Below are 24190 nucleotides of genomic sequence, written 5' to 3'. Positions count from 1 at the left end.
AAGGCATAAATTGAGGAGGGGGAGGGGCAATTGCGTGGGTATAAGATCTGAATTAAATTTAGGCTTTTGAATGTCACATGCAGAGAAGTCAGGAGGGAGAGCTTACAATCTATTCCAAATGGTCAGAAGTGACCAATACTGTGTTACAACAGTAATTAGAATGGTGCTCACTTGAAAGTCTTTTGAAATTAAATACAGTGTGTGTAGCTAGGCACAAAAAATAGGACTCCTTCTGTATAGGCCTCATATATGGAGGTAATACATATATGTGCTCCTGTGCCTATGCACACAACAACATATACAGATATATTGATTTTTTTTGTCAGCCAATTCATTTTCTCATCCATTAAATAATTCTAATCTTATTCTGCCCTTCCAACATGGAAAAAATTCACCTTCTCCTAGAAAGGAATAAAGGGTCTTTTTTGGACGGGTGATCCCCCCCCCCCAAAAAGGACCAATTGGTCAGGTGACAGAATTCTATGAGTCTGCTTGAGAAAAGATGAGAAGAAAGAGAATGGGACTGTGTTTTATGCAACAGATCAGATTCACACCTGGAGTGGCAACTGAGCCAGGATCTATTTTCAAAATGCAACCGAAGTTACAAAAATAACAACTAAAGGGAATCAAAAGGGACATCAAAGAATTGAGTGCATGCCTTCAAATCTGACAATGTTTTCACTCCTTACCCCTCCTCCTCCTCCCCATTCTGGAAACAGCAAAAGTCTGCACATTTACTTGGTAGCAAGTCCGGCAATATTCAGTAAGACTTGCTTCCGTGTAAGCATGCCCAGGATCGGGATTGTGCACTTTAGGCAACATTTAAGAATTTTAATTTGATCGGAGAGGGGAAGTATTCGTTTAAAACGTGAGGTCAAGGACTACATCCGGATTCGTCTTAAATTTAAACGAATGCTAAATATCAAACTCCCCTCCCCCATCACTTTGTTTTGTTTCTTTGAGGCCCCTAAATCCAACAACTGAGGGGAAATGGTGTGTGTGTGTAAAGAAAGTATAAAAGTCTAGTTTTGATATAAGGAGATCAAATCAGGAGAACTTATTAGAGAATTCTTCCTCTTCCTGAAAAATATTTTCGTTCCACAAAGGATATTTACCTGGGATGTGTATACACACGTTTACACTCAGCCCCACTGTTTTCAGTGGAGCTGTTCCTTCGTCCTGGGTTCCCCCTTCTAATCTAAACCCTTTTCCGGAGGTTTCTTTAATGACCGGCGATGGGAGTGTGCCTTGCAGCCTTGCAGGCAAGCCTCCCTTCTTTTCTTATGGGCGTGGGAAGAATACGCTTGTTCTTGTTCTGGCAAGCGAGAGTGTGTCGAAGTATGCATGTAGGTATGGAACTGCTTGCATCCAAACACACACAGATCCTGCCGGGCTGACGTGAATGGCACACGGGCTTCGGCGGTGTCTATATTTCTCCGATCCTTTCGCTGTATCCGTGTCTATTGATGACTATTCTATCAGAACGGTATCGGAAAGAATAACAAGGCCGATGCTACTGAGGGATTGATTTTGTAGGCGAACAGAGACAGGGCTTTTAAAAATTTATCTATTTCCCTTTTTAAGAAAAAAAAATGGAAAACATTTGATGAGGCTCCTCAGCTGGAGAGAGCGGGGCCCGCCGGAGAGCGCCAGGCAAGAAATCTGCTCCTGGCAGCATCTGCTATCTGTCTCCCCATCCTCCTCCGTAGCGCAGCTATTCATGTCAGGCGGCTTTTCAGCGGCCAAGATGGATTCATAGGCCGATGCGTATTATTCTGTGTGCCTTTCTAACCTTTCAGGTCAGCCTCCCAAAGACACCGGGGAAGGCCTCCTCGCCACGTGACCTTGGGGGTGCCAATGTCCTTCCAGGAAGGGGCCACCAAGAGCCTGGTAGCCGCCAGCCAGAAGTCCGGGGAGTGCCAGCCATGCAGAAGACCACCTATTACGACACCTCCACGCTCTTCGGGGGCTACTCCTATCAGGGAGCCAATGGCTTCGGGTACGAGGCTCCCCAGCAACCTTTCCAGCCCGCTGCTCATGTGGAGAGCGACTACCAGAGGCCGGCTTGCACCCTCCAGTCCCTCGGCAACGCCGCCCCCCTGGCCAAAACGAAAGACCTGAACGGGAGCTGCATGCGCCCCAGCCTGCCCCCGGAGCACCACCCGCCCCCGCCCGTCTCGCCACCCTCGAATCCCATCACCAGCAGCAGCAGCAACAGCAGCAGCAGCAGCAACGGGGGAAACAGCAATAACCATAGCCAGCCTGGGGGGGTGAAAAGCGCCCCCAGCAAAGCCAGCCTGGCCTCTAGTAACGCGGCTCTCACCAAGCAGATTTTCCCTTGGATGAAAGAGTCGAGGCAAAACTCCAAGCAGAAAAACAGCTCCCCCAGTACAGGTATCTGCTTTCGGAATACTCTCCCCCTTTCCCATAAATACTTCTCCCACCTTAACTGGGCTAAACAGAAAAGAGGAGGAGCCAGGTGCTAAACCTTGTTTGGAGGAAGTGGGTAGGGTCCAGAAGGAAACATTTATTGGTACTGTCCACACACAAGTTCTCCTATGAAACATCCATTAACCTGAACTTGTGTGACTCCATTTCAGTGTGGATTATGCAGGAAATCTCTGGATTGGGCCTATATTTATAAGAGCCAAGCTCCAGAAATGGCAGGCTGCTGCCCAGACAGCTTCCCCTAATGACCAACACTGGCAGAGGAGGAGTAGGGACCTAGATGGGGGGAGGAGCTAGGAATGGACACTGAGGGTAAGTGACGGCTCAAGTGGAGAGGGAAAGGCTCTGCTAAAGAAGATGGGGTTTGAGGAGGCATTGAAAGGAAAAGGAGAATGCTGATGACAAAGACAGGGAGGCTGTCTCAGGCATAAGGGGCAGGATATCAGCTGCATGGTGAGCAGCACAGGGGATGTAATGCATGTATTTATGAGGTGTGCAGAGGAAGATGAAGGCAAATAAAGGATAGAGGTTGCTCTTTTGGGTCACCCCTCTTTCTGTTCCATGTCTCTGAAGATCCATTGGGCCTTCATTCTTTCAAGGGATGCCAGAAATCTGGGGGTGATGAATCGAACTATGGCTGAATTTCAATGGTTGTCCATTATATCAGGCTAAAGAAAAAAACTTCATACTAGATTTTGCCCCCAATGGGCAAAGGTTTAAAGCACTCATGTTTTCTGGCATATAGAATTAGCTTGCAGGGTTGCCCCAGCTGTTGAACTCAGACCAGACATCTAGTAGAATGAGGTAGTAAAATCCTGAGGTGGTAGAATGTATTGTGCCTCTTCAGCCTGCAGGCCTACATTTTGTAACATTCTATGTTGTTTAAAAACCCTGCAATTTTTTTTAAAAAAACAGACATTTTCTGGTTCAAGCTACTTACTGATGTGTTAGTTTTCTACTTGCAGGGAGTTTTTTTAAAAAACAAAATCTAGGGGAGCATTCAAATACATGACTTCCACACCCACAGCCTGAAGTTTGACAGCCAGTATAGTGCGCTGGTTAGAATGCTGAGTATCCTGGGTTCAAATCTCTGCTCTGCCAGAATCTTGGGCCAGTTACTGGATCTCAGCCTAATCTACCGCATACTTCTTTTGAGGATAAAATGAAGGGGAGGGAAATCCTGAGCTACTCGAACCAAGCATAAAATAAAATGTACTTGTTAGGGTTGCCAAGAGGCCTGGGAAAAAAGTCCCATTCCTCTAATATAGGTTTGATGGTATGTTATGAACCAGTTGATGTTATTTACTTCCATTCCTTGAAAAGCTTCAGTTGCCCATATTTACATATTAAGCATCTATTAAAATAACAGAACATTTTTCTCCAGGCTGCTTGGCAACCCTAAAAGTAGTACTGTCCTTTTTACCATCTCATCCACACCTCATTCTACTCTATGTGTAGATAGGGCCTCATTAGCCAAGGTCTGGAGAAAAATGCCCTGTCCTTTTAATAGAATACTTTGTAAACTGCTCTGAGTGGGCATTAAGTTGTCCAGAAGGGTGGTATATAAATCAAATGTTGTTGTTATTATTATTATTATTATTAGAAGTTTAATTTGTGGAAATGGGAAGCTGAAGCTTTTCAAGGCATGGAGGTACATAACATCCTATTAAGTCTGTATTAAAAGGACAGGATTTTTTTCCCCCAGACAATGTATTCATAGCTTAAGTGACAGAGTCTCAATCCTGTCTGTTCTCAACTGGCTCATCGTGCATTAATTCTCCCCCCCTGCTTATTTTATCAGTTTCCTACAACCAATAAAATGCTCTCCCCTTCTCTCAAAATTGTGCTGTACTCCTTTTATATGGAAGTGCATGAATGCTCACTAACACATACACTAAGCAGAAGTCAACTAATTTGTTGTAACATATGCACCTGTTGTACCAGGTAAAGTGGTTTTATATCGAACCTGTTTGTCCTCCTGTGAAAAAGATTTACATGTTTGGCACATACAGAGCACTCCTAAGCAGGTGTACTCAGAATCCTACTCATGTCTATTCAATGACATTTTACTCCCAGGAAAGTGTTTGTGGGGTTACACTTACAAGAAGTGCAGAATTATACAATATTGCAGATTATGCAAGCAATCCTAAACAGGTCTACTCAGAAGCAACTCCCATGTTATACAGTATGGCTTACTCCTGGGAAAGTGTCCTTAGGCTTGCAACCTGTATATGGGACTGAAGCTGGTGAATGGTTTTGGATATCATCCCTAGTGCATTTATATTAAAATCTGAAGCATCTGGAAATGCAGGAGTTATTTCAGTGGAGCTTCTAATTGAGCTAAGGATGCAGCTCTTATATGGGAGTAAGTTCCTTTTGCAGTCAAAAGGGTTTGTTTCCTTGTGGAAGACCATCATTGTGACTGGTTAATTTCCTATAGAAAGTGATTTTGTGTCAGCTCCTGTAGAGAAAGCCAGGTAGCCTGTACTATACTATTTGGAAATACATTTTTGTTTGTTTAATTGTTGCAATTGCGTATAATACACAGAACCAGATTACTGTCTGAGTATAAGCTGCAATGAATGAATATGATTGATCATAACTGGAGGCCTGTTTTTTTTTTAAGTTAGACATTGGGAGGCATCCTAACAGGTCTCCTCAGAAGTAAGTCCCAATTGGGTTTACATTCAGGAAAGTGTCATTAAGGTGGTTTTTTGCCATAATTGTCCCTCTGTAAAATCCCCAACTTCTTTTTATTCTTGGGTAAACATTATGTGTGTTGCTATGCATCTTGGAGGAGGGGAGAGGAGTAGGATGTTCAGAAAATGTGCAGATACCAAGCAATCTGCTATCACTTTGTCTAGTTCACGATGTCTGTGATATAAACAGAATTATTCAAAACCTGTGGATCCGGTTATAGGCTGCAATTCTAGGTCTACCCACCTGGAAGTAAATCTGGTAACAGCATTCCTAAGCAAACACCCTTAGAATTGCAGCCTTCAACAAAAATAAAACTATGACAACTTTTAGAAGCATTGTTGGAAATATAGTGTATTGGAAGTGATTCAGACATGCATGTGTGTCACTTGATAATCTGTTAATCCGTTACTTGTAGCTACTGAGTGTGGAACATTCCTTCCTCTATTTGCAAGGGTAATGTTTGAGATGCTCTGAAAGATCTATGTGTAGACCCATGATTGTGTTTCACACATAAAAACCACCACTTGATGCATAGCAAGGGACACGCAAGTGTGAATAATAATAACAACAACAGCAACTAAAGTGTTGCTGAATCATGTAAGCTCAAGTAAATGCCATGAGCATCTCCTATATCAGCAATCAAACTTTCCCACTGATGAAGCGTAATTCTGCGTTGCTTGCTCTTCAAAGGGGCCTTTACATTCTTTGACCTCTCCATACCCCCTAACTATTGCAAACATTTTATAGCAAACCATTGCCGTGTGCACAACTATTAAATACATGGATAGTTCCATCACATGTGTATGCATTATCTTATATGTGTACATACAGTTAGATTTAGATCCCACTTGTATTCCATGGCATGTATACAAGGAGCATATATTGGGTTCCCAGGCAATTTCCATTTCAGATACTGACCTTTGTAGACCTTAAATAATATGCCATCTATAGCTGTGTATATAATCTTCTATCTCAGTTTCTCCAAGGCAAGGCAGAATTTACATGTGCAGAGGAATTTATTTAGGGAATTTCTGTGTTAAGTAGAGAACTAGCATAGCAGGACTAGAACATTATCCCTAATCTGGGAGGAGTTTTCTTCTTGCAGAAAGCCACTCCCTCTCCAGTGGGAAGTAATTAAAAGTGGTCCCATATACACTTGCAGTCTGAAGTGGTAGATCTCCTCTTTATCATTTCATTCTGCTGAATGTGTAGACTTATGCTAAATCCAGCTGTTTCTAAACGAAAAGAGTTGGGTTGGATCCAATCAGCTTTTCTTCCCAATCTGCCCCAATTCTTCTCCTTACTAGTGCCCCCATTCCACTTGCCTTTTCTCCATGAAGGTCCCATCATTCCCAGCATAGTTATTCTGTTGCCAATGAGGCCCCTCTCCTCTGCTTTTCATCAGCAAAATGGTTGGTTGGATCCAAACCATTGTATCCTTGGGGTCAAACCCCCAACCTCTACTCAACAGCAGAAATTCCTCTGATGTTAAGGTGTAAATGTTCTGCTCCATACTGCCCCCCCCCCCCAGTTTTTACCTTAGTGTTAGATGTGTGGAAGATAATTGTAGTCACTGATGAGTAAGATGGCTCTCTGCATATGTTCAGAGGCACTTTATTATTCCTTTTGGATCAGAAGGAAGTTGGTTCCAGGGCCCAAAACCTTGCAGCTCATGTTAGGTTATACTGATAATGAAATTGACTTCTAAAATACATACACCTACAATGCAATTCTAACCAGGATTACACTCTTCTAAATTTATTGCTCCTCAAAGGATCTGGGAGGGTGTGACTCTGTTTAGGATTACACTGTGTATAATTCAGCTGGTAGCTGAATTGAGTTTTGCACAGAATAATTTCATGTTGGATTGAGCCTATTAATGACAGTCATTCACTGGCAAGTATCTGTTACACTCCTATATGTGTGCACTTTGGCTTGCTTGTTAAATCCTCCAGAAAAACCAACATAAAATGAGGATACAAATGTTGCAGGCCTGTGTATATGAGTGCTTGATTAATTTTTGCTTTCCAAACACTGCCCACTTGCCAGACATAATTTCCTTTGAAAGGGTCTGCTTCAAAATAATCGACTCCCAAATAAATAGCCCTGGATTCCTTTTCTGCATGACATGATCAAATTTTCATAAAGCGAGGGGGCAGCTTTGGAGAACAGAACTCTTAATAAATGACATGATTATGGAGTGGGGACTGGAGGAGAAGGAGGGGAGGTTGAAGTCTTCTCGCCTGTTTGAGGATTTATTAAGAGGCCTGTGCATTCAATTTTCTGCATGTAAGTAATTATCTTTGATTTCATTTCCCGACCTTCCTTCTTTTCAGAAAGCTGCAGCGGTGAGAAAAGCCCTCCGGGCTCCTCGGCTTCCAAGAGAGCCCGCACTGCTTATACGAGCGCCCAGCTGGTCGAGTTGGAGAAGGAATTCCATTTCAACCGCTACCTTTGCAGACCCCGCCGGGTGGAAATGGCCAACCTGTTGAATCTCAGCGAGAGGCAGATCAAGATCTGGTTCCAGAACAGGAGAATGAAATACAAAAAGGATCAGAAGTCAAAAGGCTTGGGGTCTTCTTCAGGGGGCCCTTCCCCCACTGGAAGCCCTCCCCAGCCCATGCAATCCTCTGCTGGGTTCATGAACGCTCTGCACCCCATCACTTCAAACTATGATGCCCCATCTCCACCCTCCTTCAACAAACCCCACCAGAATGCCTATGCCATGCCCACTGCCTACCAAAACCCCATCAAAAGTTGCCCCACCCAACAGAAGTATGCCAACACGGCACCTGAATATGATCCACACGTCTTACAGGGTAACGGGGGAGGCGGCTACGGCCCCCCTAATATGCAAGGCAGTCCAGTGTACGTTGGTGGCAACTATGTGGATTCTATGCCTGCTTCTGCCCCCTCACTGTATGGGCTGAACCCCCTCCAGCACCACCAGCCTCCAAGCATGGAATACAATGGTGCCCCTCAGATGGGGTCCAATCAGCACCACGGAACTTGTGAGTCTCATCCAACGTACACAGACCTTTCCACCCACCATGCTTCTACTCAGGGCAGAATCCAAGAGGCGCCCAAACTAACCCATCTGTGATGAGGGATGGGACAGACTGGGAGGGGGGAGTTAATGGAGAACTGGAACTGAGGGCAGTTGTTGGTTGGGTGGTTGTGTAGGGGGAGTGTCAGTGGGCTCTTACTTCAAAAACATTTGTGTTGAAACCTTTTTGGGGAAAGGGGTTTGAAAATGGTTACCATCTGATCCAGTCATCAGTGCTTCTTGCTACTCTGTAGAAATTGAGGATCTGTTTGAGGGTGGCTTTCTCCAGTGCTGCGGTTTCAGAAATGGGAGTCTTAGGCCTCCTGGGAAGTCATGATTCTACCTGGAGGCTCTGCCACCAATTCCATTCTCAGGTCTGTGGGGGCAGCTTGTGATTCTGCAGAGTGGGGAAGAAAATGTTCTCATGCCTGCTCCTGGTGTAATGTACTTTCTGAGGTCCAAAACTGAGCTTTGGCTTCAAAAACAATTAGAATGGGTTCCATGCTTGGGTCTGAGAGACCACTACCACCCCGGGTAAAAGAAGTCGTCATTTAAAATGAATGGGTGGACTCAGTAGGGTTTGTTGGTCTCCAGACCTTCCATTTGGTTCACTTTAAGATCTTACTGCCTGACAGTGCTACCCTAAGCAGAGTTACACATTTCTAAATAAGTTAAAGCGAATGGACTCCAAAAGGTTAAACTCTGCTTAAGACCATTCTAAACATGTCCCACCCCCTCCTGATCAAATTACATATACCCTCAGTACTATTTAGGCAGTGAAAGATGGAGGCATAATTCTGTATTGCAGACTATTTCAAAGTGAAGGTTAAGTCGTATTTCTGAATACTTCCTCTTTCGGTAGTCTCTGCAGGCAGTAAAACTAGTTTATCTCCCCAATCTGCTAATTTTCTATTTGCAGGGTGGCTGTTGTTGTTTTAAATGGATAGGAGAATTCAGAAACCTCAATCCCCCACCATCAGTCCAAAGTGGCACAGCGCTCTGCCAGTTCATTCTACCACCTTACACCTGTCCATCTCCTAATGTATTACATGGATATTTGCACCCCACCTTTCTCCCCAGTAGGAACCCAAACCAGTCACATACTCCCCTCCACCGGTTTGGCTGAGAGTCACTGATTGGCCCAGGGTCACCCGGCCAGCTTCCATGGCAGAGTGGGGATTTGAACCTGGGTCTTCCACATCCCAGTCTTACACTCTAACCATTACATATACTGGCTCTCAATTTAACATCCTGCTACAATTCTTTTGTGGATATAGCCTGTATAGCAAAGTTAATGGTCATGTGGGTAGTAATGTTGGACATTGTTAGTGGTAATTATTTTGCATTTTAAAAACATTGCCTTGAGCATGTGCCCTGTATAAACTATACAGCAGCAGACTAGCTCTCATTTACATAAGAGCCTTTCATTTTAACTAGAATACCTAATTGGTTGACTGATAAATCTATTTAGATGGCCTGAGATTATACTATGCAGCCCCAGGTACATTTTGCTGGCAATGGAATATATAGAAAAGGTTAAAGTTACTGGGCACAATCCTACAGGAAATTCTCCTGCCCACTTCCAATTCAGTGGGGTTGCTTTGTGCAGGACTAGTAACTCTTTCTTCTATAGAACACTACTAAGTCAAATATCCTTAACTGGAATGGTCCCATTTCCATGTGGGCTACCAAATAAAATTATTTAGAATTGCAGGCTGTGGTTGCAATCCTAAAAACACTTTCCTGAGAGTAGGCCTGTTGACTAATATGGTACTTACTTCTGAGTAGACCTGCTTAGGCTTTCTATATTGTTGGAGAAAAGCAAATACACTGATACCAGTCACAATTAAGACTGGTGTGCCTTGGAACAACAAACGGGCCTTCTCAGTCCTTTGAAAATACTCTTTTTGGAATCTATTAAGTCCTTATTAATTCTGGGAGCTGAAGAATGGATTCCAAGATTGCATTTCATATTTACCTTTCTCCTGAGGTTTCAACACAATTTTTTTGAATGTGTAAAAGGGTACTAATTTTTTGTAAGGGGATAATCTGAGAGAAATAGATAATTTAATTTCTTTTTTGAAAGGAAAGAAATCTTACAATATGCAGACAAAATTGCGGATCTGGTTACATGGCCTGTTAAAGCTATGTCCCCTCCAAACTAATCTAAGTCACAAATGTATTAATACATAAAAGGATATCCAAGAGGTTGAGTGAAAACTGCCTTCATGAAGTCTCCTATCCCACCTTCTGACCACTACACACAATCTGTGGAACTTTCCCTTCGAAACTGATACTGCACCCTTCTTTCCTCCCCTCCCCCTAACCTTACAGTCAGAAACTTTGCATCCTGGCCAATACTTCCAGCTCCATTTCTTCTCTCCTTCCCAGTATCTACCAGAAGCTTTCAAGAACTGGGGGAGTGGAGGAAACTGGGCTGCCCCTTTGCAAAAGGAAAGTGAGACTTTTTAAAAACAAAAAATAAGGAGCAAGAGTCCAAACACAGAAAGGGAGGAAGACACTTTGACACGTGCCCATTCTGAGCTCTCCTTCTTCATGAAGCAGCTGCCTCTCTTTCTTTAGGGTTCATGAAGGGTGGAAAGTCTAAAGGCATCTTGCGTCTCCTCTCCTCTAGAAAGTGAATACAGGGTATATTTGAACAAAAACTGATATGTCGCCAAGTGAAAGCGGAAGTAAACTGTCCTTTGGGAGGGGAGGGCAGTGTGGGTGTTTACTGATGCTTCTTATTCGGACTGGCATATTTCTTGCACTTAGAGTTTACATTTTAATGGGTAGATATACCAACTTTTGAAGGGCACCCATTGGAGACGTCTTTCAATGGGGGTGTGTGCGTGTTTTGGTGAACATTCATATATATAAATATAAATATATATATTATATATTTATTTGTTATAGCCAGTTTTAAACTATTTTTTCTTTTGTTGATTTTGTATTATTTATCCCCAACATTATGTATTTATAAGGAAAAATGTACTTTTTTTAGTATTTACTTGTTATAAAGGAACATGGTGTTTTTTCCCTGTCCATTGTACAACCTACCTTTCTCTCTCTCTCTCTCTCTCCCTCTCCTCTCTTTTTTAGTTATTGTAATTTAGGGAAAAAGCCAGTAGTTACCTTTGTACTTAAAAAGAATGTGTTTAGTTCTATTGGAGGCATGAAAGCAGAGCCAGACTGTAATTGTATAGCCCTGAGTTAGAAGAACTAGCTAACCCCCTTCTTCCCTTTCTCCGCCACTTCTTCTGCCCTTCTTTTTTGAAACATTTTTCTTTGTTATTTACAGTAGATAACTTTATTTCTTTGCTTAAGGGTTGTCTGTTGAACAATTCTTGAATAAACTTTCTGTTCTTTATTTGCTGGTGTCCCATTGGTGAGATTTGAAAGCAGGCGTTAAACAGAAGGCAGGCTTTACTGCCAGAAAGCAGAAAGACGTTCAAAAACATTTCTAAATTTTTCAGACATTAACGAGAAAGACATTTGTCTGTTCCTCCCTCCAGCTTCTCCCTTAGGATATGAGCTTTTATTTTACAGCATATAAAACTGGAACACTTTTCCTAGATGATTATGTTTACTTAAAAAGTTAATCGCCAGGGGCTTCGTTTCTCCTCTCGCTTTCCCCCCCATCTCCCCCTTCCCACCCACTTCCCTTCCACTTTGAAAATCTTGTTCTAAACAGTCTCACGCCAATTAAAATTACCCATCATCTTCTGTGGATACAAAGAAGGGGGGTCACGTGTGGTCCAAACTGAACAGCCATTGGGTCTAAAATGAAAACAAAGGAAAATGATTAATCATAACAAAAGGCACACGGGGCTTTCTTGCTGAAATTAAAGGCGGGGGGAGAACCTGTCGTGAAATTAAATCACTAAATAAAACAAGAAAGGAGTAGAAGGCAGATGCTGTTTTAAGGATGGAGGGGGGAGGGGGACGCGTGAAAGCCAAAAGACAGATAAGATAACGCCACGGCTAATTTGTGTTTTATGCTCCTAAGTCTTTTAAAAGGTGGGGGGTGCCTTATTTTTACAAGCAGCGCATTCCCATAAAACTTTTATGATGTTAGAAACCGAATGTAAACGGCCTGTCAAATTAGCACGTCACATTTATACGAGTGTAGGAACAGCTAAAGGCAAAAGGCAAGCTTCGTGGAGCTGAGATCTTGGGGGACAGAGCTGGGGGGCTCTGCTTGCTCGGGGAGGGCTACTTGCTGCCGCCATCCCCAACCACCGCTTCTGCTTCGGCCACTGCCAGGACCAACAGCACTCGGCCAGAGGCTGTAAAAGTCGAAGCATCTTTCCCGTTTTCCCTAAGATGCAAAGGGGAGAGGGGGCGGGGGCCAGATTAATTTTCGACCTGGAGTTGGGAAAGGAGGCTGTTGTAGGAGAGGCTGGAACGTTTTTCTTGCTTAAATGTGATACGTGTTAGCTCAGGGTTTTCTGCTCAAATCTACCCATGTACCTTCCTATCTAGCAATGTACTTCTTATACTAAGAAACAAAACTGTAAATTAATTTTGTCTGCTGCAGAAAAGCTTCTGTGGCACATCCTCCTTTGTCAGTATGCATGTAGTGGGTAGGACCCGGCTGGCTTCTAAGGAATTTCCATTCTCCTCCAGAGAACAGCCTCCTTCTTCCATGGCTTTTGTACTTCCAGGTGCCATGAGTCTCAAGAACAGCCTTTTGGGATCATCCAAGAGGATGCCTCCTTACTTTTTGCCAGGAGCAAAGCTTGTTGGGGCCAACCTAATAAGTCCCTAAGGAATTAAATGGAATGTTGTAGATTCCTCCCACTGTGGGAAGTTTTACCCAATATGAGAGATAATCATAGAACATTGACACGTAGTACTATCTGCATTGATCAGCAGCAGCTTTCCAAGCACTCAGAGAGAGGCCTTTCCCCATCTTGCTTTCCTAAAACTCTTTTCACCCACAATACCAGGGATTAAACCTGGGATCTTATGTTCTCTGACACTGAGTTATGGCTCCTCTGTACCCGGAGTTATAGGCCTGATTCAAGTGTGGCTAGGGCAGTGTGAGAGCCACTTGGAGGATCCTAGCAGTATCGTCTGTAAAAAGGAATCATGTGGCTCAGATGCCAGTTCCTGGAAGACGCAGTACTGGTGTGGGAAGGAACAGAGTTATGCACTTAAGACCACATGGTTCATGTTTACCAGATACAGCCAAAGCTGTTGAGTGCCTACCCCTGTAAAAATTCAACACGCACCTCCATCATGCAGTCACTTCATTCATGCATAGAATCAGTTTACTGTTCAAGGATAGGATTAGCATACCAGCAACAAACCCACCTAAGCCATTATTTGCCCGAGGTTACCCCCTATATGCAGATGGGCCACCTCCAATGGTAAGGGTGTTTATTCAGCAGTGGCTACCATCTCATCTATGACACTGAGGAAATGAAGTGTCTCTTGTTTTGGATGCCGGTTGCATTCCCCTTAGAGGAGCAGGTTTGTAGCTTGGAGCTGCTGCTGCCCCTGGGGCTTCTGTTGGATAAGCAGATGATAGTGGGGACCAGAGGTGCCTTTTACTAGCTTTGGCTGGTGAGCCAGCTGACACTTTTCCTGGGAAAGAAGATCTTGGCACTGTGGTGCATGCCCTGGTAACGCCTAGATTAGACTACTACAAAGTGCTTTACATGGAGTTGACCTTGAAGAGTGGAAGCTACAATTCAAAGTGCTAAAGTTAAGCACCTTGAATTGTAGCTTCCACTCTTCCTTTAAACCCCCATAGGCTTGAGGCCACCATATCTTAAGGACTGTCTACTCCCACATGAATCTACCTGGCCACTATGGTCATTGTCAGAGGCTCTGCTTTGGTGCCCCCACCATCTGAGGTTAGATGGGTAACAGCAATAAGCCTTCTCAGCACAGAAATTAAGGATTTTCCTCCCCAGGGAGATTCATGTGTCCCCCTCTATTACTACAATCCACCAGCAAATGAACATTTTTCTGTTTTGTTTAGCATTGTCTCAGTGACCCTAATAGACCCTCCTTTCTGTTTATGCAAATGTGCCTATATGTTTATGGTTTGCTGAACTGTTTTTTAGTGTATGTGTGATGTATACACACAACATCTTTCTGTCTGTCTAACATTTTTATGCTGCCTTTCCACCCAGTTCAGGGTCCTTAGGGTGGCAAAGAACCAACACATTAAAACATCTTAATGTTTAGAACATTAAACATTTTAAAATTTGTTTTAACATTTTGGCAGTTTACCACCCTGAACTGAGCAGAAAGACAGCATTAAAATGTTTTAAATAAATAAATCTCATATATCATTGATGGAACTAGACCCATTACACAAACGTAACATACAAGTCCAGCCACAGTTGTCATAGTAATCTTTAGCTGCAGTTCTCTGCATGACTACCAAAAAATATTTGTCCATGGACTGAATCCTCTAAGAAAGAATTTGGAAGGGGGCTGTTGAATCCAGCCAGCTTTTTCACTTAATCTCACTCAACTCCTTTCCATATTAAAGCCTCCATCTCATAGAGCTTTTGCCCATACAAGTCCCATGATCCTCAGCATAATCTTTTTGGTAGTCAAAGAAGATTCCTCTTTACCTTTTTCCCTAGCATCAAGGATGGTTGGTCCAATCCTGGGTGCTGTTCTGCATTCACTATTAAGGGTTTTGTTGTTGTTGTTGTAATATTGCTCATGCGAATTCTGTTCTGTCCACAAAATGATATCGATTAACTCCCAAACAGACTCAATGGTTTTAATAGGACTACTCTGAAGGAAAAGGATCATGTGTCACAACATGTATGCAATGAATATCCCTTTTAAAAAAGGGTTGCCCAGAACAAGTATTGTTGATCTTATACATGTAACTCTTTTTAATTAATATGGAAGGCAAAAAATAGATTATTTCTACAGACAGGCATAAACTGCAGGCCAGAGGGCTTTGCAAGAAAAATTATTTTAATTCTGTTTTCTATTTGATTTTTGTTGCTTTGTCAGTATATTAAGTCCCACTAATAATTATAGCCTTCATGCAACAATAAATAACAACTGGGGGAAAAAAAAACAAAGTACCCATTCCGCCTTTGTCCATGACTGTAGCTGGGTTGTGCTCATCCATGCAAAGCATAATTTAATATTCTGTGATGCTATAATTTAAATGCATAAGAGCGTGGAAACATTGATTGGGACCTGATCAAACAACAATAGTCAAGAATGGAAGACCCGCTCCCCCCACCTGACATGTTTTCCCTGAATATGGTTTTGTGAATGATATAATTGAGCTAAAATCATGATTGTGATGTTGGTCAGATATGCAAGATTTCTGGAAATATTTTTAAAAGATATGAATGTGTTGTTAACCAAATGGTCTTCTGCCTTGCACGCCATTGACATAAATAAATGTTAAGCAGTCTTAGAAGTCAGCATGGGCTTCCAACCCTGCTCAGCAAGTTCTACTAGAATCTACTTTGATTTGCCTTTCAAGATCATGAGACCATGTAAGCCTGAGAGCATTTGTTTGAAAACCTATCATGTTCTCACATTTAACATTCCAATAAGAAAAGCTCTTGCAATTCTTTATTTTGTGTTTAACCTTTTCTATTAATGGTACTGGCTAGACAAATTTGTGTGGTTTATGCTTTTCATTCTTTCAAATTGCCTTTTAAATTTCCAATATGTCCAGTTTAAGTGAGGGTTAAATTTGTTACAAAGTTCAAAGAGGCCTCTTCTTCAGAGAATGCATACAAAACTTCACATTTCAGCAACCATATCAACAGCCTGAGATCTCCCCCCCTCCTACACACAGGGGGGTGGGGGGAGCAAGAACTGAGGCTGAATATTTTAGTTCTCTCCCTTCTGTACCCTCATGCAAAAAAAAATCCTACCAGCCATTCCAAAATCTGTCACACTTCAGTGAATCTGCTTTAATAGCCTGCATTTCCTATTTTTGCAATATCTACTCCTTCATGCTGTTTCAACTTTTTTTCTAGTCAAGCCATCTGTATACTTGCAATAGTTTTGCTTCTTTACATAAACATTTATGAGAAACTCTTCCACACACAATCATTTTCATTTTCACTGTAAAACTCCTGTGTATAACTGCCAAAGTTGTAACAAACCAGCTTTATTCTCTTGACATAAACCTACACTTGTGTAGTCTTAAGTCCTTTTATACAGCTTTATGACTACAAAGTCCATTATGCAGTGTCACCGTGGATGAAACATTAATAGACAACAATATCCAGGGCCTTTAACTAAAGTAAGTGGATAACAACTTGGAGGGAATGGAAATGCAAATGAAGTCGGCTGAAATTGGATCAGGCAGATAGATGTCTTGTAGAAATTCCTATTCTTTGTTTGCAAAAATGGAGCTGAAAAATGGGAACTAGTAGATTCTCTGAATGCCTGATTGAGCACTAAAAATCAATTGTTTTTCAAACAACTTGTCCAAATCCTTCCCCTATGCTCAATATTCTTTCAGTACACCCCAATATAAACTGATACAGCATTTTATTTCCTTCTTTGCTTTTAGGGCTAGAAATAGTTTAAATATAGAAACAGCCTCTTTGCAAAGTTTGTATGGACCACTCTCTCTGCTCAGAATATTACTGTAGTAGTACAGAATATCATCTTTGCAGTATTCGTGGGTGTGGGTGTGTACAAAGTTATAAAAGGGTCTGTCCTACACATACTCCAATCTTTAAAAGATATATTTAGTAGTAGTATATCACAATATCAAACAATAGTGGGAGGATAGGCTTGTCTCTGTCACCATCTGGATTCACAGATACTAGCAAAGCAATGAGAGAAAGGGAAAGGGGAAAAATCAGCCATATATGTTGCTTTTTAAGTTCCATCAGTTTGTTGCCATCAGATAGATGTCTTGAATCCTCCCCAGGAAATTTAGCAAAATCAGTGAGATTGAAAAGAGCTTAACTATGGCTAGATCATGCCCTTACACTATTGCTTCAATTAGTTTGTGTTGCGAGTAGTAGTGAAGCAAGACTGGAGTCCAGTAGTACCTTAAAGACCAACAAGTTTTCCACTCCTTTTGTCAGCTGGAAATGTTGTTGGTCTATAAGGTGCTACTGAACTCAGATCTTGCTTTTCTACTGCATATCAACACAGCTACCCACCTGAAACTGTAGTAGTGATGCAACTGTTAACAATCCCATTGCTAGTTACATTATATAAATTAACATGGAAACATGAAACATAAGGCAAGCTCTAGATCCCCTTCCCTCTCAATCTCACCCAATGTGCCTCCTCGCTACAGTTCCCTCCACATCCCTTATGGCTTTTGTCTATCAATCTCCACCATAGCCTTTTGGGGGGTGGAGTTCAAAGAGTACCATTTTGAAAGAAAGGGGAAAGCTGGTGGGATTCCACCCATAGCCTTTTAACAACATATTTTGCTATATTTCTGATCACAGTGCTTTCCTGAGTGCAACAGAGGATACAATTTTGAAATACTGGAAAATATTTCTGTCTTTAGTCTTTAGTCTATTGCATCAAAACCACAAGATATCTAGAGGAGTATGTTTTCCTGGCCTCTCACACTTCATGTTTTTTTAAATACTCCCCCCCCCCACAGAGTGTATATGTAAATCTTCTGGTTTAGGATTTACTCCACACACCTGATGAAGTAGGGTGTGCCCCAAAGTTGCCCCAAGAGATCTAAGACCAAAGAGTAACAGTTCTCAAGTAGAGAATCTTCAGAGTAAAATTAGAACCGAGTTTATTTGCACATTTGGAACAATGACCCCCTAACACTACAGATGCTAATTTTCTGCATTTCACACCCCTACTCTATCAAGCTAATTGCAACATGTATTATAGCTAGTTGGTCTTTAAGTTGCTATGGGACCCAAATCTTGCTCAAAGTAGATCTGTTAGTCTTAATGGTGCCACAAGACTCTGTTTGCTTTGGAAATATTTGTAGATGAATTAGCCTGAAAGTTCTGGTCATTATCCTCAATGCCAAAGTACATTTTTAGTTTCACATGCATAGATTTGGGATGGGTTTTTTGGGGGGGGCACTTTCAAGATTCTTTTTACCACCAGATTTATGGGGTTCTACTTAATGCCACCCACACTGAGTGTCTGAATGGACAATTTTCCTACAATCTTCATTGAAGTTTTCCAGCCTACTTTCAAGCAAGTTTGGGGCTGGGGCTGGAAGAAATAAATGGAGATTAAATAAACCAAGCCACCCAAACTGGTTAATAGAATTTCCTTTGGATTCATTAATATATCCATTTTCTTTCCCCAGTCTCAAAAGAGTCTTCCTTTCTACCTTTCCCAACTTCTCACCAAATTAGTGAATAAATCTCCTCTAAGGAATTCTGATGAACGCCCAAATTCTTTAGGATGTTAGCAAAGCCAGGGCTGTCAGAAACCTTTGGTGAGAAAAGATTGATCACTTCTCTCTCTTTTTCTCCCCCACGCCTGCTCTGCTCTCTCCTTCCCTAAGCTTGTGTGAAACTGCCAAAAAGAAACAAAATATGCCTGGAAATATTCTAGGATACTTATTGCAAACTCCTTTGTGTGTGTGTGTGTGTAAAACACACTCCTAAAGTTCTGTTGTTAGGCCAGGGTGTATTTAGGGGAATAGGAAAGGGAGATATCGTACTGTAACTTCATTTTTATACTTTTAAAGACAATCCTTTTCCTAATCTTTGTTAGAGGAGGGGAGGGGAGGGATCTTTTCTACCAGATATCTTTCCCCTCTCCATCACTTTAAAAGTTTCAAACAGTTACAGAAGCCCCAGAACAAGACTAACAACAGCTTTTCAAACCAACTTTTAACAAGAGCTTTTCAAACCAACCTTTATACTGACCTGAATTTGCCAGCTGTGCTAATTTTTAAAAAATAAATCCAAAATAGATTTTCGAGTCTGACATTCCTCCTGACTTTCTTTCTAGAGGTTTTAGTGTCTCTGGGTGTAAACGAAATGTTTCTTGATTCTGCGTGGGAGAGTCCTTCTTCATCCTTCATGCCTGTCCTTTGTCCTTTGGGACAAGAGGCAAGGGTCCCTCTATCCTGATTCCATCTTCCCTCCTGGAAGGGACTAATGCCAAAACTCTAGTCCCTGTAGAGAAGGAGTTAAAAGTCAAATTGTAACCCATCTGCAGCTCTCCGGCCATCTCATTGAAACCTTCCGTGGCATCTACTTTTGGACTGCGTTTGTAGCGAATAAAACACCTTAATTTGGTGAGGTATTCCAAAGTCAAGGGATGCTGCTGCTACATATTATTATTATTATTATTATTATTATTATTATTATTATTATTATTATTAGCTACTATGGAAAATACTTTGTTTTCTAACAGGCCGGTTCTGCTATTGGTCAAGGAAGGCCACGTGATCAGGAATTGACTGCAATTTATCCCTGCTCGTCACTTTAATAGAGCAAGGTCCCCATACGCCTGTATTATCAGCAATATAAGATTTTTTAAAAAAATAAAGGGGGGGGGAGGAGACTGCAAATAATATTAATGCTAAAGCAGTCTAAAATATTAGAAAGACCTTCAAGATCTATCGTTTCTTCCCCTCTTTTCCTTCCACCCACCCACCCCCATTTCCCCCTCCCCCCTCCCTTTTGCACTGGGCCCCTGGAAAAAGCCATGAATTTTGAATTTGAGAGGGAGATAGGCTTCATAAACAGCCAGCCGTCGCTAGCGGAGTGTCTGACGTCCCTTCCCGCTGTCCTGGAGACATTTCAAACTTCATCAATCAAGGAACCACCGACGTTAATTCCTCCTCCTTTGGAACAAACCCTCCTTAGCTTGGATCCTTGTTCCAGCAGCCAGCCTACGCCAAGGAGCCCGAAGAGACCAAGACATGGGCAGGCCCAGAACCCCCCGCCGCAGCTTGCTTCTTTGGCTGGAGAATTCCCCTGGATGAAGGAGAAGAAATCCTTGAAGAAAGCCAGCCAGGTCCCTGCCTCTTCTTCGCCATCTTCCTCCTCTTCTTCACTGCCTGGATCTGCCGTCGGTTCTCCCGCAGGTCTGTAGACCATACAACACGGGGGCCACGGGGGGGGGGAGTTGGGGTGGCAGGAGAGGAAGTGGAGGGGCTGAATGAAGACACCCAAAAGCCCTGCCATGGGAGAGGCACCCAGTCTCCGGGAAGGGGGCAAACGTGTCTGCCTAATACTAACCTAATTGAAAGCTCCCCAAAACACTGAAACCTTCCTTCCTTCCCCTCTCAGTCCTTAAAAATTCTAATAGTAATAGGTGTCGCAAATTTTATTGAAAACAACTCCTAATTTTTATTATTGTTTTAGCACTCTTGTGGCTGAGGCATCGAATTCATCGCCTATTTCTTCAATAGTTGTTTTGTGGGGATATATATATATATATTGTTTTGTTTTGTGTTTTGTGGGCATATCTCTCTCTCTCAAAGGGAAACTATAAACATAGGGAGTCACAGAAGAGAATTTGATATGTTTAGAAGGGGGCATTTTCTTGTAAGCTGCTTTATTTCAATACTGGGAGAAAGATGGGTGGAAAGAACTGGAGGAAGAGAAAGCAAAATACAGGGGAAAAAATAGCCGCTCCTCCCTCCCCCATCTCTCCCAGATAACCATTCACAAGGCAGCCTTTCGATCCATCCCTTGGAATCAAGAGTCTTCATTTCAAGATTCTTCCAATCCAACTGACCCCCCCCTCCCCCTGATCGCCAAACCGGGGGAGAAAGGGGCCCTTTTCATGTTCAGCGCCCCCCCCCCCCATTCCCCTAAAGGTGCTGGATTTGTGCCCACCGAGGGATGTACTGCAAGGAATTGGCTTTCTGGATGAAGGGAAAGCGCCCTAAGAAGGAGGACTGGGGGTGGGGGGTTAGTTGCTGGAATTTTGTTTCCTAATTGGTGCGGTAGGTAGGTAGGTAGGAGGACAGACAGAAAAACAGGGCGCACGATCTCATTTCATTCTTCTGTTTCCTTGTTCTAACAAAGCAACTTTACAGTTAACATAATTCTGGAGGAGAACATTGATTCCCACAGCGCGGGCGTTTTGCACATACTGGGGTGGGATGCGGGGGGCGGGCAGGAGACTTTCTATCTCTAAATCGATGGGGAGAGAGTAGCATGTGTGAAGTCCTGGTCTTCCCTAAACGTAGGTTGAATGCTAATTTCTCCTTTCCAAGATGAGCGGAGAAGACCTTCCTTCCGTCAAGTCCCCTTCAAAAACCCACGTCCCACTCCTCTGTGTCGCTGACTAATGAATGGCTCTGCGATCCTGAGCACCTTTGGACGGGGGACAGACACTTTTTGCTCTTTTGCCAAACAACAATTTAAGGCTTAATCTGCGAGCACCCAAGCAGAAAACGGGACAGGGTCCATCCGTCGCGCAATACAGTTCTTCAAGGAACCTACTTTTGATTGCATGTTAGATTTTGCATTGGTTTCATTTGCTATCCGTTCTCCCTCCAGACGCCCAAGGCTTCCTGGACAACAGCGGGAGCGGTTCCAGGCGGCTGAGGACGGCTTACACCAACACGCAACTGCTGGAGCTGGAGAAGGAGTTCCACTTCAACAAATACCTCTGCAGACCGCGGCGAGTGGAAATCGCTGCTTTGCTGGACTTGACCGAAAGGCAGGTGAAGGTTTGGTTCCAGAACCGAAGGATGAAGCATAAGCGGCAGACGCAGCACAAGGAAATCCCCGAGGGGGACCCTGGTGGTTGCAGCAGCCTGGACCAAGGCAGCGAAGAGGCGGTGGAAGAGGAGAGGGGCCCTTCTTCTCCATTTGGAGACTCCCTGGAGATTCCTTGCCCTTACCCGGTCGACAGCGGAGAACCTTCCAGAGGCCCCGCTGGTTACCTAACACCTACCGAGGAGAGAGCCCCCAACGCCCAGCCAAATGGGACAGCTGGCGCCCGCTCTTCCTCCTCCTCCTCTTCCTCCTCAGACAATGCCTTCCGAGAAAGCCAGAAGTCTCCTTTGTTGCCACCAGATCTGAGTATCTTCTCGGTGGATTCCTGCCCACAGACCTCAGAAGGCCTTTCTCCCAACCTCCAGGGGTTCTTAGACAGCCCTGTCAATTTCTCCGTCGACGACCTGGACTTTTTTACAAGCACGCTTTGTACTTTCGATCTTCCACATTTGAATTTCCAGTAAATGCCCTTGATTTGCCTTGGGTCCTGTGCCCCATATGAAGATAGACGGAGGGATACACCCCGTCATTTAGCACCCCAGCCCCAGTCATTTCAGCCAAGAGGAGCCCCCTTCCCTTCATACACTCTCACCTCCTCGAACACCCCACTGGAAAACATTTCCTTGGAAAGTTCAGAGGACAAATCCTTTAAAAATGTAGGCATTTATTTCCATAGTTGTGTTTCTTTAAAGAATAGATGCCACTCTACTAGGGAGATCCAAAGGGGCCAAAATAATAAATGAGGGCATACATTTTGATAGACCAAAAGAAGACTACATCCTGGCCTTTTAAATATCTTTACAGTCAGTATTCTCCTCCTCCCCAGTCAATAGGAGCATCCATTCGAAATCTCAGCACAACCAGGAGAAAATGTCTGCCGATTTCTTAAAACTAAATTTCTCAGGAAGAAAAACAAGACGTTTAGATTTCTTAATTGAAACATAAAAGTAAAAGAAGGAAGAACGTAAAAGCAAAAACAGAAGTTCCCCCCTTCCTTTTATGTTTTAGAGGTAGATTATTTATTCAAATGCTTTAATAGTAAAATGCAAATTATTTATTGTACATTATTTTCATAGATTAAATAAATGGCTTTATAGTCTAGAAAATGCTACATTCCTGTTTTTTACGGCCATTGGGTTTTTAAAAAATCTGACTTCCTTTCCTTCCATTAAAAATAAACATATGTTTTATTTTTCTTCTGGTTAGCCGTCTTTAATAGGAAGAGTGCTATAAATAAATATTTCAGCAGTATAAATAAATATTTTAGCCTTCTTACAACACTGGCTTATACAAGTTATACATCTTTTTCTGCTTTTAAAGATAAGTGGTGAATTATATTGGTTGTGTGAATGCCATAGATTTACAATGTGCACTCAAAGTCTCTTTGCAATATTTAACAGGGGATTTAAAAAAAAAAGCTGTGCTCAGTTTAAAGGAATTTAGATGACATGTTTTAAACCAAAGTTTTCTTCTTGGGCGTTTTTTTTTAAAATGAGCCAGACTACTTTATAATAAGCTTAATCTTTATAAAACAAACACTAAATAGTGTAAACTAGGAAGGGAATGGGCGGTAAGAAACAGCACCACGCATGTCAAACTTTGTCAACAAAAGAATTGTTGTTAGTATCATTCACAAACCAGTAGCTATGTTCAGAATTGACATTTTCCTATGAGTTATTCACTCATGCTACATTTAGAGGAATTTTTATTTCTGGCAGAACGAAAAAGCGCCCCGCACAACAAGCTTATAATCATGTTCATTAATCTGAATGAACGAAAGACGAATAGCAAATAATAATACACGCGCGAAGTTTTCCTAGCTAGAGGATACTGAGCCCCACAAACGTATTTTTACTGTACTTTTTTTAGTGGCAACCAAAAAGTAGAATCAAAAGTTAGGAACCCAAATTTTGTGTCAGAATGGTGCGGAAGGGAGGAGAGGGAGCCGATCAACAAAGTTAAATGGTTCAAATAATGCACAAGCATAAAATAAAAAAGAGAAGAAAAAATTCAAGAAGGGGATGAAATAGCCCACAGAGCACGGATTTCATTCTGTTTTCAGTTATCTAGAAATAGAGAGGGAGGGGAGGTTTCCGACGCGAAGTCTCTTTCTTTCTTTCTTTCTTTCTTTCTTTCTTTCTTTCTTTCTTTCTTTCTTTCTTTCTTTCTTTCTTTCTTTCTTTCTTTCTTTCTTTCTTTCTTTCTTTCTTTCTTTCTTTCTTTCTAGATATGGTCAACCATACTCCTGAACTGCCGGTGTAATTCTTTTTATGTCTTTTCTTCCCTTTCCTTTCGCTGCATTTTCCACCGCCAAAGGGATGCCGAGGTTCCCCGAAAGGGGCGG

General features: G+C 42.5%; 2 protein-coding genes across 2 annotated transcripts in view; both read left to right on the top strand.

Moving 5' to 3' along the window:
• The window catches only part of HOXB3 (homeobox B3), a 38772-nt gene extending 27208 nt beyond the window's left edge, over nt 1–11564 (top strand). Inside the window, exons 2-3 of the mRNA XM_054992738.1 lie at nt 1800–2394; nt 7485–11564. Coding sequence (XP_054848713.1) covers nt 1926–2394; nt 7485–8251 — 1236 coding nt within the window. The 5' untranslated portion in view covers nt 1800–1925 and the 3' untranslated portion in view covers nt 8252–11564. The remainder of the gene's footprint in view (nt 1–1799; nt 2395–7484) is intronic.
• An 8252-nt stretch (nt 11565–19816) lies between these two features.
• Nucleotides 19817–22923, top strand: HOXB2 (homeobox B2). Its single transcript, XM_054993576.1, has 2 exons — nt 19817–20198; nt 21625–22923. The coding sequence occupies exons 1-2, from the start codon at nt 19817–19819 to the stop codon at nt 22308–22310; spliced, it is 1068 nt and encodes a 355-aa protein (XP_054849551.1). The 3' UTR covers nt 22311–22923.
• The last annotated feature ends 1267 nt before the right edge of the window (nt 22924–24190 follow it).

Source organism: Eublepharis macularius, chromosome 12 (genome assembly GCF_028583425.1).
Source record: "Eublepharis macularius isolate TG4126 chromosome 12, MPM_Emac_v1.0, whole genome shotgun sequence".
NCBI lineage: Eukaryota > Metazoa > Chordata > Lepidosauria > Squamata > Eublepharidae > Eublepharis > Eublepharis macularius.
This window is presented reverse-complemented; position numbering and strand designations above follow the sequence as displayed.